The 14,013-nt window shown below is 40.7% G+C and overlaps 1 protein-coding gene across 3 annotated transcripts; it reads left to right on the plus strand.

Moving 5' to 3' along the window:
• Window positions 1–792: 792 nt before the first annotated feature.
• Window positions 793–12,232, plus strand: zgc:154055 (uncharacterized protein LOC556036 homolog). 3 transcript variants are annotated; one of them, XM_027144150.2, is made up of 11 exons: window positions 794–1,208; window positions 2,332–2,385; window positions 3,198–3,306; window positions 3,761–3,886; window positions 5,273–5,446; window positions 6,115–6,332; window positions 6,940–7,101; window positions 7,650–7,791; window positions 8,156–8,376; window positions 10,267–10,418; window positions 11,718–12,232. In XM_027144150.2, the coding sequence occupies exons 1-11, from the start codon at window positions 1,024–1,026 to the stop codon at window positions 11,900–11,902; spliced, it is 1,728 nt and encodes a 575-aa protein (XP_026999951.2). In that variant the 5' UTR covers window positions 794–1,023; the 3' UTR covers window positions 11,903–12,232. The 3 variants fall into 3 exon arrangements, with proteins under 3 accessions (XP_026999953.2, XP_026999951.2, XP_026999955.2); XM_027144154.2 differs by lacking the exon at window positions 794–1,208 and adding an exon at window positions 2,914–3,035 and having other exon boundaries at window positions 2,368–2,385; XM_027144152.2 differs by lacking the exon at window positions 2,332–2,385 and having other exon boundaries at window positions 793–1,208.
• The last annotated feature ends 1,781 nt before the right edge of the window (window positions 12,233–14,013 follow it).

A 14,013-nucleotide genomic window follows, 5' to 3' on the forward strand; every position in this document is an offset into this window, starting at 1 on the left:
TCTGAGTCACATCTCGTACTACATTTTAGTTTCATATCCAAACAACAACAACAAAAGTATTAAAGTATTTTTTTTTCATTTAGGGTGTAGACCAGCTGGTGTTTTCCATCAACATTCTGTTTAATCCGTATTAATGAATCCGTATCCTAATCCATATTTATATACGTGTAGACACGTTTGCATCTGAAAGACACCAAAAAATGTTATTGAAATCCTCTCTGATAGGAAGTGATTCTGGTTACATTTACAGCATTTAGCAACATATATTTTTTTATCTCATTTTACACAACTGAGCAGTGGCAGCTTGATGGACATGGGATTCGAACTCGTGACCTTCCGAAAGACTAAAGCTGCATCTCTCACTTTAGGTATATAAGAAGCAGGAGATACATGCAGGAGATACTGTATGTGCTCCTCTATCAGCCTTGGTTTTATATTAGACAGGTTGTGTTTAAACACCTTTTTTTTTCTTTAATTCTTAACTTTAATTGTAATTTAATAGACTACATGATAAATACAAATCATTTTTATTAGCATTCACTATAATGCACTGGTTAATATCGAGGGGCGGAGCGTGTAACAAATAGAAAAATACATTGTGAATCATATTTACTGATTCGATTCTTTAAAAAGAAATTGATTCGCAAACTCTTACTGAATCGATTCTTCGATTTGTTTATTTTTCATATGAGCACGACATAACAGTCGGTGTTGAGGATATAGATCAAATGAAATCAGATCAAATAAGTGATTAAACGTAGAGATTCGGCAGCTTAGTTAGTTTAGTTTAGTTTAGTTTAGTTTAGTTTAGTTTAGTTTAGTTTAGTTTAGTTTAGTTTAGTTTAGTTTAGAGTTGCGAATCGACTCTTCATATCAACTCGTTTAAGAGTTACATTAGAAAAGAACCGATTCAGTTATCACTTCTTAAAACAGCGGAAGGCGCTCGGTTGAAAGTGTATTTGAGGTACTTTTGTGAGACCTTTCGCTCTTTTACGTGATGCTTGATGTTTGTAGTGAACTGAAATGGAGTTTTCAGAGCACATTAAGACGGCTAATGTGGAGGACGTGGTGCTGAGTGATTGTTCCAGACCACCGCGGAGAGGAGCGCTGTGTGTGACCGGACACCACCTCCTGTTCTCGGACAGACAGGAGGACAGCACCTGGCAACTCCTGCTGCTCCTCAGAAACATTGATGCCATCGAGAAAAGGTAAAAAAAAAAAAAAATGAAAATAAAAATCCAGTGAATCCTCCTGTTGATCCTGTGTCCCATAAAGTCTGGTTTATTTCGACCATGATTATATGCACAGGATTCTATATATAATAAATAAATAAATAAATAAATCCTTATAATAACAGGAGACTTTACAGACTTACAGAGTGTCATTACAACAGAAATATCTATTATACATATAAATAATACAATAACAGATTGAAGTCGATAATTTAAAAGTCAAAGGCAGTATTTCTGGTCTTACGGTAAGGTCCATGGTGTGTGTCTGATATTTGGTTTATAAATACACTTATCAGAAAGGTTTATCTTGGCTTTGCCTTCTCACAGAATCATTAACCGCACAGCCATAAGGATACACATCCTGTCCATTGGGAGGATCTAATACAGTATGTAGGTTTGTTTTGACTTGATGCCAAAGTCTTAAATAAATGATACTGATCTCTACTGAGGATGGATCGATACAGAATTCGCCTCAGTATCGTGCCGATTCGCACGCGTTACGATACTGACATTTGATACCGTGAGACCTAAAGAAAGTGAATGTTGTTTTTATGACGTGACATGATGATAGTGATCTGGATGTATTTCACGATTAATGATAGCGATCTGTGCAAACTGTGGAGCTACGGCCACGTGCTGGAACGCGAGCGCTACAGACATCTTAACTATAAAACGAGTGTTATGTTGTAATACAGTATGTTGTTCTTTCAGCTCAGCTGCTATCAGGGGTTCAGGCGTACGTCACTGACAGCTGAACACAAACTACTCCAGATAAGATAACAACTGACACCAAGGCTCATTTAAATCATGCGTTTATTAGCACAGCACTTTTTAGACCACAGCAAAATGAAGATAATATTGCGTGCCTTAAATATGCAGCTTTCACCTGAAAATATAGATAAAGTTTGTGTTAAAAGTGATTTAAGGGTTTAACACAACTACGGTGTAATTAGCATTTAATTAAGTTTTGTCACGTTCAGCTATATATTGATTTTCCAGTTTTGCTGCAGTTTGTACCAGATACATTGTGATATCTCGTAGAAATGTCTTCACAACGCTCTCTCTCTCTCTCTCTCTCTCTCTTTCTCCTCCATGTCAGTGTTGAGAATCTTCTCGGATATCCTCAGGGCTTCAAAGTAAACCAGAAACAAAGGTTTGATCCAGCTGTGTCCCAAATCGCAAGCAAAAAAGCACAAAATGGCCCTTTTTTATTTGTGATGTATATAAATAAGTATCTTCGGGCCTCGTTTTGTCTGCGCAGTGTTTGTGCTTATGTCGCAAGAATCTTTTTTATTTTTCATTTTTTTAAACTTTTTCACGTTAGCTATATTTGTCGCTTTTTTGAGTTATGAATGTTAAAAAAAATGAAACAACATTGCCCCTCTGCACGTGTTACTCAAAGGTGTTCCTCAGAGCTCAATCCTAGGCCCTGTTATATTACACCATTTTATACACCAGAGCTGCATTGCATTTTTCCTGGTTTGTTTTCTTTGTATTGCTGTATGTGCTTAAGCTTTACATGCATTTATAGATAAAAATCGTATGATTAACTTTATTGCTTCAGTACCTTGTTCCTGTTAGCAGTGAGATTGCGGAAGAAGGTGTGATACCTTAAAATGCTACTCACTTTCTTGTACAGACTGGAGTGTAAAAATAGGATCTGAAGCTGTTTCTTTTCCAGCTTTTTGTGTTCAAGTAGCAGAAAGCAACCGCTGCTGTAAATCGAGCATCTAAAGTTTTGACGGTGCAAATGGTCCGTCTTACTGTTTACAGTCTGCTTACTGATGGCAGCCACGCTCATGTGTAAGCTTCAGCGCTTCCTCGTGCCTTCTTTCAGTTTTTTCTGTAATGGCACAGCTTGTGAACTTTTTGTTTGTGTGTGTGTGTGTGTGTGTGTGTGTGTGTGTGTGTGTGTGTGTGTGTGTGTGTGTGTGTGTGTGTGTGTGTGTGTTTGTGTGTGTGTAGAACAACCGGGTCGTCTGGAAGCATTGTGATCAAATGTAAGGACCTGCGCATCCTCCAGCTGGATATTCCCGGCATGGAAGAGTGCCTGAACATCGCCAGCTCCATCGAGGTTCTTGCAGTTTATTAACAATTCAGAAATATGGAGTAATCAGATTGCAGCACTCCAGGTTTTAAATCACTGACCAATCACATACTCTCAGTTTATCCTGATATGAAGAATAAACATTGCCATAATTTAAGTAACGTAGGCACAATTAGTATTGTTGAATACTGGAATCTGATTGGACAGAGGGTTTATTAGGCATCAGAGGTTTATATTAATGTGCTGGTTCTGTAGTTCATGTCTGTAGATGTCTATTCTCTATCGTTTTGTAGTATGCTGTCGTTTCTATAGTAACAGGGACTTCATTGTGGACAAATTGCTGCGTTTTTTTTTTAACACAGTTTTTTGGCTTTCTGTACGATTGAATTTGTGTTTTGTGTGTGTGTGTGTGTGTGTGTGTGTGTGTGTGTGTGTGTGTGTGTGTGTGTGTGTGTGTGTGTGTGTGTGTGTTTGTGGTCAGGCTCTCTCCTCTCTGGAGAATGTTACAGAAATGTACCCGTTCTTCCACCGGCCTCGTGGGCTCAGTCTGAGCGACCCCTGGGGTTTATCTTCTACAGAGCAGGAATACAAACAAACAGAGAGACTGGTGAGCTTATCTCCAAAACACACACACACACACACGTGCACTCACGTGCATTTCTATACCTCTTAAAGGAAGACAAAGAGGAAACAGTTGCCTTGGCACAGGAAGTGAACGAATTGTTGTGACACACAATTGAAAACTGACACACTCACAGTAAAAGAAGCGCTGTGTGTGTGGGTGTGTGTGGGGGGGGGAGTGTGAATATGTGTGTGTATTCTTTGACTTTTTGACATCTTCTCCTCTGGTTCCTTTCTATTTGTTTTCTTACTTTTAAAAATATATGCTTTCACTTTCTCTCTCTCTCCCTCTCTCTCTCCCTCTCTCTCCCTCTCTCTCTCTCTCTCTCTCTCTCTCTCTCTCTCTCCCCCTCTCTCTCTCTCTCTCACACACACAAAAACACTTTTTTTTAAGTCACCTCACCTCAGCCCCTCTTCGAAGGACGATAAGGATCTTCTAGACATCTCAGACTAACAAAGAGCTGCGAGAGAGAGAGAGAGAGCGAGAGAGAGAGTGAGAGAGAGAAAGGAGAAGAAAGACAAAATAAAAATCAAAAAAGAAAAAGGAAAGCTAAATAAGAATGAATAAATAAAAAAATATTACAAGACAAAAATCAAGAAAATGAAGTTGTCTAGCATAATGACAAGTAAACCAGAAGCAAACATCTAAAAAGAACATCTATATGTGCGAGAAAATTCTAGAGAGACGCTGAGTAGTAAACACACATATATCAAATATATAATATATAAATCTAAAATAAAAAATTATTAATTGTGTTAGAGGATGTTAGGACTCAGCCCGGACTTTGGCCATGTGCGTTTTGTTTATGTTCCTCCTCACGTGTCTGCCCTGCCTTTGTCTTCTCCTCCCGTCTCCACACACCTGTTTCCCATTGTCATTATCATTGTCTATTTAATTGTGCCACGTTGCCTCGTGCAGCTCAGAATCTACTGTGGTTTTGTCCTGTTGTCCTGTCTCTAGTCTGTGTCATGTTTCGTGTCTTTTTGTTATTAAACCCTGTTTATTTTGTTATCCTGCATTTGGGTCTGTTTTATCCCACGTTCATGACAACTAAGGTGTTTAATTATAAAACCACGGAACTGAATAAAGTTAAATTCATGCAGCCAATCAGGGACAGGCATGTCAGGTGACTACACAGAGGGACATGCCCCTCAGATTTGGACTAATAGTTTTATGCTCAATTCGAGAAGATTTTCTAGTCATTTCAGCTACATTTAGCTGGTGCAGGACACTGAAATGAGACCAGGTTCCTCCAGGAACATGGTGCTACCTAAAGACCCACAGCTACAGAGAGGTGGAGTTAAATATATTTTAAAGATATTTTTATTCCTCATGATCATTTCTCTTTTTGTCTTTTTTTTTCTTGAATAGTGGGACAGATGGCGGCTGAGCACAGTGAACCAGGATTTCTCGGTGTGTAAGTCGTACCCGGGCACCGTGATCGTACCGAGATCGGTGGATGATGGCACTCTGATGAAAGCAGCGAGATTCCGACAGGGCGGCAGATTCCCCGTGGTCTGCTACTGCCACCATCGCAACGGCATGGTGAGGCCAAAAACTGTCTAATTGCATTGACAAAAAAATAAAAATCGACATCAAGATCAAAGGCCAGGTTTTACATCTTGAAAGTAGTTGTGTGTTATTAAGGGCCGTGCTTTCATACCTCTACTCTTTCAAAATGTGAGAAATGTGTGATCTGTGAAATCTCAAGGCTTCCGTGACTCGTATTAAATCCACCAATAGGATGACAGGAAACTTGTAGGACAGCTGACGATAGCACAAGATAGACAAGAGGCTATGCAGCTCACTTAGTAGAATGTTTATGTTTATGGTGAATCTGTTTTCTGTGAATCAGGTACGCTTACGGATAAGTTAATCAGATACCAGTCATTTAATGCAGTCTATTTGATGCAGAATTCAGCCCTGATTTGAATGTAATCTTGTACGGTTTGATGAGTAAGAGGCTTAGCACAAGGCGTCCCTCATGTATCTGTATTAGGCCCTTATTTAATTCTTATATATTTGTAATTATCCTGTATATATCAATATATTTGTAATTATACTTGTGTATATATAAATGCTTATAAAACAACAGAGGTGTGTGTTAAGTGAGTATGTTGAGTGTATAGATCAGACAGGAGTGATGTAGACGTCATCTGTGCTGCTGCTGCTGAGAATCAGAATGATTCATTCAAGCTGTATTTGGTTTCCAGGTGATCATGCGGAGCAGCCAGCCCATGACAGGAGCCAATAGGAAGCGCTGTAGGGAGGATGAGCTCCTCCTCCAAGCGGCCATTGACGAATCAGAGCTGGGTTACATCATAGATACGCGCTCCGCCCAGCAGGCCCAGCAGGCCAGGATGACCGGCGGAGGGTTCGAGTCGAAATCCTGCTATCAACCCTGGAGGAGATTACACAGACACATGGAGAGGTGTGTGTTATTTACACAAGCACGTGAGGTGTGGTGTGTGTATTCACTATATGTGTGTATTCACTGTGTGTGTGTTTGTGTGTGTGTGTGTGTGTGTGTGTGTGTGTGTGTGTGTGTGTGTGTGTGTGTGTGTGTGTGTGTGTGTTTTCGCTCTGTGTGTGTGTGTATGTATATATAATAATATATAATAATAATAATAAATAATATATATATATATATATTTAGTGTGTGTGTATTTACTGTGTGTGTGTGTTTACTGTGTGTGTGTTTGTATTCACTCTCTTTGTGTTTACTGTGTGTGTGTTTGTATTCACTGTTGTGTGTGTGTGTGTGTGTGTGTGTGTGTGTGTGTGTGTGTGTGTGTGTGTGTGTGTGTGTGTGTGTGTGTTTGTATTCACTGTCTGTGTGTTTACTGTGTGTGTGTTTGTATTCACTGTGTGTGTGTTTGTATTCACTGTCTGTATGTTTACTGTGTGTGTGTTTACTGTGTGTGTGTATGTGCATTTACTGTGTGTTTGTATTCACTGTATGTGTGTATTTACTCTGTGTGTGTGTGTGTGTGTGTGTGTGTGTGTGTGTGTGTGTGTGTGTGTGTGTGTGTTTTCAGAGGTAAGGTGTTACAGGAGAGTTTAATAAAGCTGGTAGAAGCATGCACAGACTCGTCCCACAACATGGACCGCTGGCTGAGTAAGCTGGAGAACTCCAAATGGTTGTCTCACGTTCATACTGCGCTGTCCACCGCCGGACTCGTGGCTGAGTGTGTAGAGAGGTGAGATCTGTTCCTCCAACAAGACTCGTGAAGCAACAAGGAACAGTTAGAACTGATTTACAGCAGTGTACACCAAACGATGCAGGAAAAGAAGTGATTAACTCTTATTAAGTGACATTTAAAGGTCACACATTCTGACCAATCAGAATCCAGAACTGAAAAACAAATATTACACATTATATATTTATTATACATTTTCTATTGTTTTTAGTTTATTTAATTCAAAATTTATACTTTAAAGTAAGATCAAGTAAAATAAAGTACTTTAGTGTGTTTGTGTGTGTGTGTGTGTGTGTGTGTGTGTGTGTGTGTGTGTGTGTGTGTGTGATAAAATGGACTTTATTTTACTGCTTCCTTTAAGAGTAAAGTAAAACAGTAGAAAAGATTGTAAGGTGCACATTTTGTTTTGTGATCACTTCTGGATTCTGATTGGTCAGAATTTGTTTACTCATTTTTATAAAGTGCAGCCGCAGATGTTTGCTGTAGTCGTATCTGTTATCGATTGCTCTGGTCTGCCTTTGTAAGATGTTGTGTTGTGTATATTTTAGAGATGGTCACTCAGTGTTGGTTCATGGCTCTGAGGGAACAGATACCACGCTGTTAGTGACTTCACTCGCTCAGCTCATCATGGATCCTGAGTGCAGAACATTCATGGGCTTCCTCCGTCTGCTGGAGAGAGAGTGGGTACAGGTGAGGCACTGTGTGTGTGTGTGTGTGTGTGTGTGTGTGTGTGTGTGTGTGTGTGTGTGTGTGTGTGTGTGTGTGTGTGTGTCTTTTCTTCTCATCTTGTGTTTGTGCCTTCTCTTCTCTTCTCCTCACCTTTCCTCTGGTGGGGGCAATTACTTTCCCACATAGAACTAGGCAGGTAAGTTTTTACTCGGGTTTTTACTCTTTGTGTAAAAGTAAAACTTGTGATCTGAATGATAAGAATCATTTACATGTGTCAAATATGCAAAAAAAAACGTTTGGAGAAGAGACACATTCGGGTGTGATGGTCAGGGGCGCACATACTTTAGGCCACACGACAGTTGTTGTTTTTTTTCCTATATACCAGGCAGGTCACCCATTTCAGCAGCGCTGCGCTCACTCAGCTTACTCTCACGCCCGGCTGAAGCACGAATGCCCGTCCTTCCTGCTGCTGCTGGACTGCGTGTGGCAGATCATGCGTCAGTTCCCTTTGGCGATGGAGTTTAGCGAGGCTCTGCTGCTCAGACTGGCACAGGAAGCCTACGCCTCCAACTATGGAACCTTCCTCTGTAACAACGAACATGAGCGGTGAGCCGAACCTTTACATACCTCAGACATTTTATCTCTCAGATATCATGCAGTAGATAGTGGGCTCAGGGAGCATCTTCAGGGAGGTGGGCTCAGGGAGGTGGGCAGAGGGAGGTGGGCTCAGGGAGTGTCATTGTCTTTGGTCTATTCGAGAGTTCCTGTGTGAGAGACAGAGAAACACGCATTAGTTTTCCTGCCAAATGACCCCTCGCCTCCCTGGAAGCACTTCACCCCACGCAACTCTTGCTCTCTCTCTGTTTTGGTGGGCTCAGGGAGCATTGTTAAGGAGGTGGGCTCAGGGTGGTGAGCTCAGGGAGCATCGTTGAGGGGGTGGGTTCAGGGAACATCATTAAGGAGGTGGGCTCAGGGAGCATCGTTAAGGGGGTGGGTTCAAGGAGCATCATTAAGGAGGTGGGCTCAGGGAGCATCATTAAGGAGGTGGGCTCAGGGAGCATCATTAAGGAGGTGGGCTCAGGAACATCATTAAGGAGGTGGGCTCAGGGAGCATTGTTAAGGAGGTGGGTTCAGGGAGGTGGGTTCAGGGAGGTGGGCTCAGGGAACATCATTAAGGAATTGGGTACAGGGAGCATCATTAAGGAGGTGGGTTCAGGGAGGTGGGTTCAGGGAGGTGGGCTCAGGGAACATCATTAAGGAATTGGGTACAGGGAGCATCATTAAGGAGGTGGGCTCAGGGAGGCAGGCTCTGTGAACATTGTTACGGAGGTGGGCTCATAGAGGTCGGCTCAGGGAGCATCGTTAAGAAGGTGGGCTCAGGGAGCATCCTTAAGGAGGTGGGCTCAGGGAGCATCGTTAAGGAGGTGGGCTCAGAGAGGTGGGCTCTGTGAACATTATTAAGGAGGTGGGCTCATAGAGGTGGGCTCAGGGAGTATCGTTAAGAAGGTGGGTTCAGGGAGCATTGTTAAGAAGGTGGGCTCAGGGAGCATTGTTAAGAAGGTGGGTTCAGGGACCATTGTCAAGGAAGTGGTCTCAGGGAACATCGTTAAGGAGGTGGGCTCAGAGAGGTGGGTTCAGGGAGCATCGTTAAGGGGGTGGGTTCAGGGAGCATTGTTAAGGAGGTGGGCTCAGGGTGGTGGACTCAGGGAGCATCGTTACATAGGAAGGCTCAGGGAGCATCATTAAGGAGGTAAGCTCAGGGAGCATAGTTAAGGAGGTGGGCTCATAGAGGTGGGCTCAGGGAGCATCTTTAAGGGGGTGGGTTCAGGGAGCATTGTTAAGGAGGTAGGCTCAGAGAGGTGGGTTCAGGGAGCATTGTTAAGGAGGTGGGCTCAAGGAGCATTGTTAAGGAAGTGGGTTCAGCGAGCATCATTAAGGAGGCGGGCTCAGGAAGGTGGGCTGAGGGAGCATTGTCAGGGAGGTGGGCTCGGTCAGCATCGTCAGGGAGGTGGGCTCAGTCAGCATCATCAGGGAGGTGGGCATCCTTCGAGGTAAACGGACGTGCTTATAAAGCTATAAACGACAGTCACAGTAACTTTATTAGAACTGTTAGTGAACTTGATTAACACACTATATATGGCCTAATAAAATACGACATGTACAGATCAAAAATGCAGCAATTCTGTCCCGAATGATTTAAACAGGGCGAGTCCTTACCAGCCGGTGCGCGAATACGAATGTAAACATAAATACATTTATTATATGAATACGTTATTGTAATTGTCGATGATAAAAACTTCTTCAACTTTGCCAAATTTATACTAAAGAATTTCAGCCAAACATGTAACGCTTAGTGTGAGAGAAATACGTTTTATTGTTCTGCTTTTTAAAAAAAAAATCTCAATGCAATACACTTTATTTCTGGAACACAAAGACTACGAATATTACTACAGGTATTAGAATGATTTTTTTTTTCTTCTGTCTTTTCTTTTTCAGACACATGTTGCACGTGAAGGAAAACACACACTGTCTATTTGGGTTTCTATTGCAGTGTTTAGAGAGAGAGCAGTACATTAACCCTCTGTACGAACACACACAGCTCACCGTCTGGCCTTCAGTACAGCCGCAGTCTCTCCAGCTGTGGAGCGGTGAGATCACACACACCACACACACTCACTCCATTACATTCGCATGCACTTCATTCGTATGTGCTTGGATTTCTGGATTGCTTCATCTCCAGACCACGAAGCACAACATCGAGTGTTTATTACATTGGCCCAGATCGGCATTAGTGATGGGAACAGTGTATTATAAATTTTAGAGGTTTATAACTCTGCAAGATATCAAGTTATTTAAACCAAACTCGGCCAGCTTCTTTAGGGTGATGCTCTGAACAATGGTTTAAATTGATGTACTGACTGGCCTTTCGGTTTTCCCGTAGCCCCGCCCTCAACTTATGCAAAATGCAAAAAAAAATTCCACAGCATTGACATGTGACACATCAAAACACTCAGAACAATGCAGGGAACTTCCTCACGGGTATTCAGATGATGTCACGTGCAGCCCCGCCCCCAAAATTAAAAATGACCACAAAATGGACGTGTCATATATCAAAACACTTAGCACAATGAGGTGAATTGCTTCACGGGTAATGGGTGATGTCACATGCTCGTATCCACTCTCCTGCAAAAGTATTGGCACCCTAGCATACTGGCCTTCGGGAACACTTGCTCCGACAAGCCAACATCAAAGTTTGTCGCGATTAACTTTACAAATCTAGTTTATTTTGTTATTGTTATAATAGTTTCTTAAATATATCATGTTCAAAAACGACATTAATAATAATAATAATAACAATAATAATTGTTATTATTGTTATTATTATTATTATTAATGTTATTATTATTATTATTGTAGAATTATCATTGTATTTTTATTTTTATGTCTTAATTTCCTTAAATACCTATTTAATTTATATTTTATCTTACATCTAATTTATACTCATTATCTGAATTTATTGTTTTTAAACTAGATCATATATCAATAAATAAATTATTTATTTACAGCTATATTTTTCCTAGGCTCTTTATTTTACTTGCATTATTAATTCTTCAGGGCAAAAGACTGAGCTTTTTGGTGCCTTAGTAACATGACAAGAGATCATGTAACTTATTTGGCTTTCCACAGCGTTATATGAAGCTATAACCAGATTTAAAAAGGGACTATGATAAACAATGTGATGATTGGCTGTGATATGAGAGGACTGAAAGACTAAGGTGTGAGTCGTAACGTGTGAATGAATCATGCCTTTGTATCAGATTCTCAAACCATCTTCAGTGTTTCATTTGAGTGTGTGTGTGTGTGTGTGTGTGTGTGTGTGTGTGTGTGTGTGTGTGTGTGTGTGTGTGTGTGTGCGCGTGTGTGTGTGTGTGTGTGTGTGTGTGTAGGACTCTTCCTCAGGTGGACAGAACACACTCAGATGATGGACGAGGCCCGAGAGGAGATCAGGACTCTAGTAAATACATACAGGAGCGAGAGGATGAGCAGTGATGAAGCCACACACACACATCTCACACACCGAGACATTCTCACGGTTCTCGAGAACGACATGGACGAGCTGACCATACTGTGATCTCCTCTCTGAACCTTCTCTCTCTGTTCACATCTCACTCACCTTGTCTGTTTACATTCGATATCAATGCAACTTAAAAAAAAATTAAATCCTGAAATTATTTGATTAATATTGAGAAATGAAACCAGAAACTCAGGATCTTCCTGTTTGTCGAGGGAGGAAGAGGAAGCTACGAACACCAGAGTTTTGGTTTCAGGTTCATGCACACCGTCCTTCTTAATACTCTGAATTCACACTGTTACTCTCGGGTTTGACTTTATGTAAATAAAAAATCCAGGCTGCTGATATTGCTGTGAATTTCTAACTTAATTAAAGGCTTTTCAAATGTGACATATTTCCCTGTGTGATTATAAACCGAACAGAATCCTGGGTTTATGTGGTCAGAGGTTTCACACAGCTCCTACTGCCCCCGGGGGTAACACTGAATCCTGGCTCTTCAGAATCTGCCCTTGTGTCACACTGTACATTCCTAAACCCTGCTGTAACCTTCTTCTCATTTGCATATTCACGCATCGACGACCCTGATTGGATAAATCCGGCGTGCGAACGCTTTAAATAACGTCTCGTCTCACACTTTCATGTCAGTGAGGAAAAAACTTGACACTTGACGGATCATTAAGAATTGGGACTAAAATATAAATATCTATTTAAAAATATAATCACAGATTTCATAATAACTACAGGTCTGTTGTTCTGCACCCAAACAGTTATTTTTTTATTTTTTTGCTCTTTTTAGGTTTGCCGTCCAATTTTTTGTCCAGCCGTTCCTTCATGGATATCCATCTTCTGCTGATTTTTCAATCAGTTCCTTAAATACCCTTATTTTTTTATTTCTGACTGATGTCCAATTTGTCCTGAACAGACTTTTCTGTCCATAATTATAAATATAAAATACTCCAGTTTTCCTGCACCATATTATTTAAATGCTGCAACTAAAACCACATGATTAGCATCATATTACAAGCAGCTCACAATTAAAAACAATGACTGCTAACTTGACTTCTATCTCTCGAGTCCAGATTCATGTCTTCTGGCCTCAGAGGATTGTTTTTCTGATTATTTGAATGTTTGTTAGTGTGGAGTGCTAAGATTTAGGGTTGGGTGACGTGACAATATAATGTGGTGACGTGGCAATATAACAGTGCTTTTTTTTTTGCAAAACTTTTAGTAGTGTGGAAATCATGATTATTATTTTTTTTACATTTGTAGCAGAGTTTTAATGCTGGTGATTGAACAAACCCACAATATATATCACGATACACAGCCTAGAGAATAACACTGAACACTGATGGTCAGGTTTATTTTGTATGTTTCTAACTGCAGTCACAAAACTAGTCCAAAAAATGAAAAATCTTCTTTTAAAAAATTGACAGCTGTCACCTTATAAATATTTATTACTAGCCTCAGTCATTATCTAGTTAAATTAAATTTCTATAGAGCTTTTAACAATGGACATTGTCTCAAATCAGCTTTACAAAACATAATACAAGAAATACAGTACAAAAGTTTCAATATTAATATAATACAAAAGTTTAAGATTAATATGAGATATATTTAAATCTGTTTGTATTTATCCCTAATGAACAAGTCTGAGGTGATGAGGTGAGGAAAAACTCCCTTAGATGGAAGAGGAAGAAACCTTGAGAGGAACCAGACACAAAAGTGAACCTCATCCTCATTGGGGTAACTGTTATAAACACCAGAGTGTTACTATGAATAATGTCCTTTCTACAGTCAGATATAGTCTGATAATTGTGTATTGATGAGTTGGTTGTTGTAATTAAAGACCACACGGAGTTGGCTGTTGCTAGTGTCTAAATTTCCCACGTGTTCACTTGTCAATATTCCCATGCCTAAAGCAAATATTAATGGGACGTAAATATGCGTGAATAACGTGTGTGTGTGTGCGTGTGTGCGTGTGTGTGTGTGTGTGTGTGTGTGTGTGTGTGTGTGTGTGTGTGTGTGTGTGTGTGTGTGTGTGTGTCTGTCTGTGTGTGTGCGCGCGCGTGCGTGTGTGTTTGAGTCTGTATCTGTGCACGTGTGTGTGTGCTCGCGTATCTGTGCGTTTGTCTGTGTGTGTGTGTGCGCGCGTATCTGTGCGTTTGTCTGTG

This window comes from Tachysurus fulvidraco, chromosome 12 (assembly GCF_022655615.1).
Source record: "Tachysurus fulvidraco isolate hzauxx_2018 chromosome 12, HZAU_PFXX_2.0, whole genome shotgun sequence".
NCBI classification, from domain to species: Eukaryota; Metazoa; Chordata; class Actinopteri; order Siluriformes; family Bagridae; genus Tachysurus; species Tachysurus fulvidraco.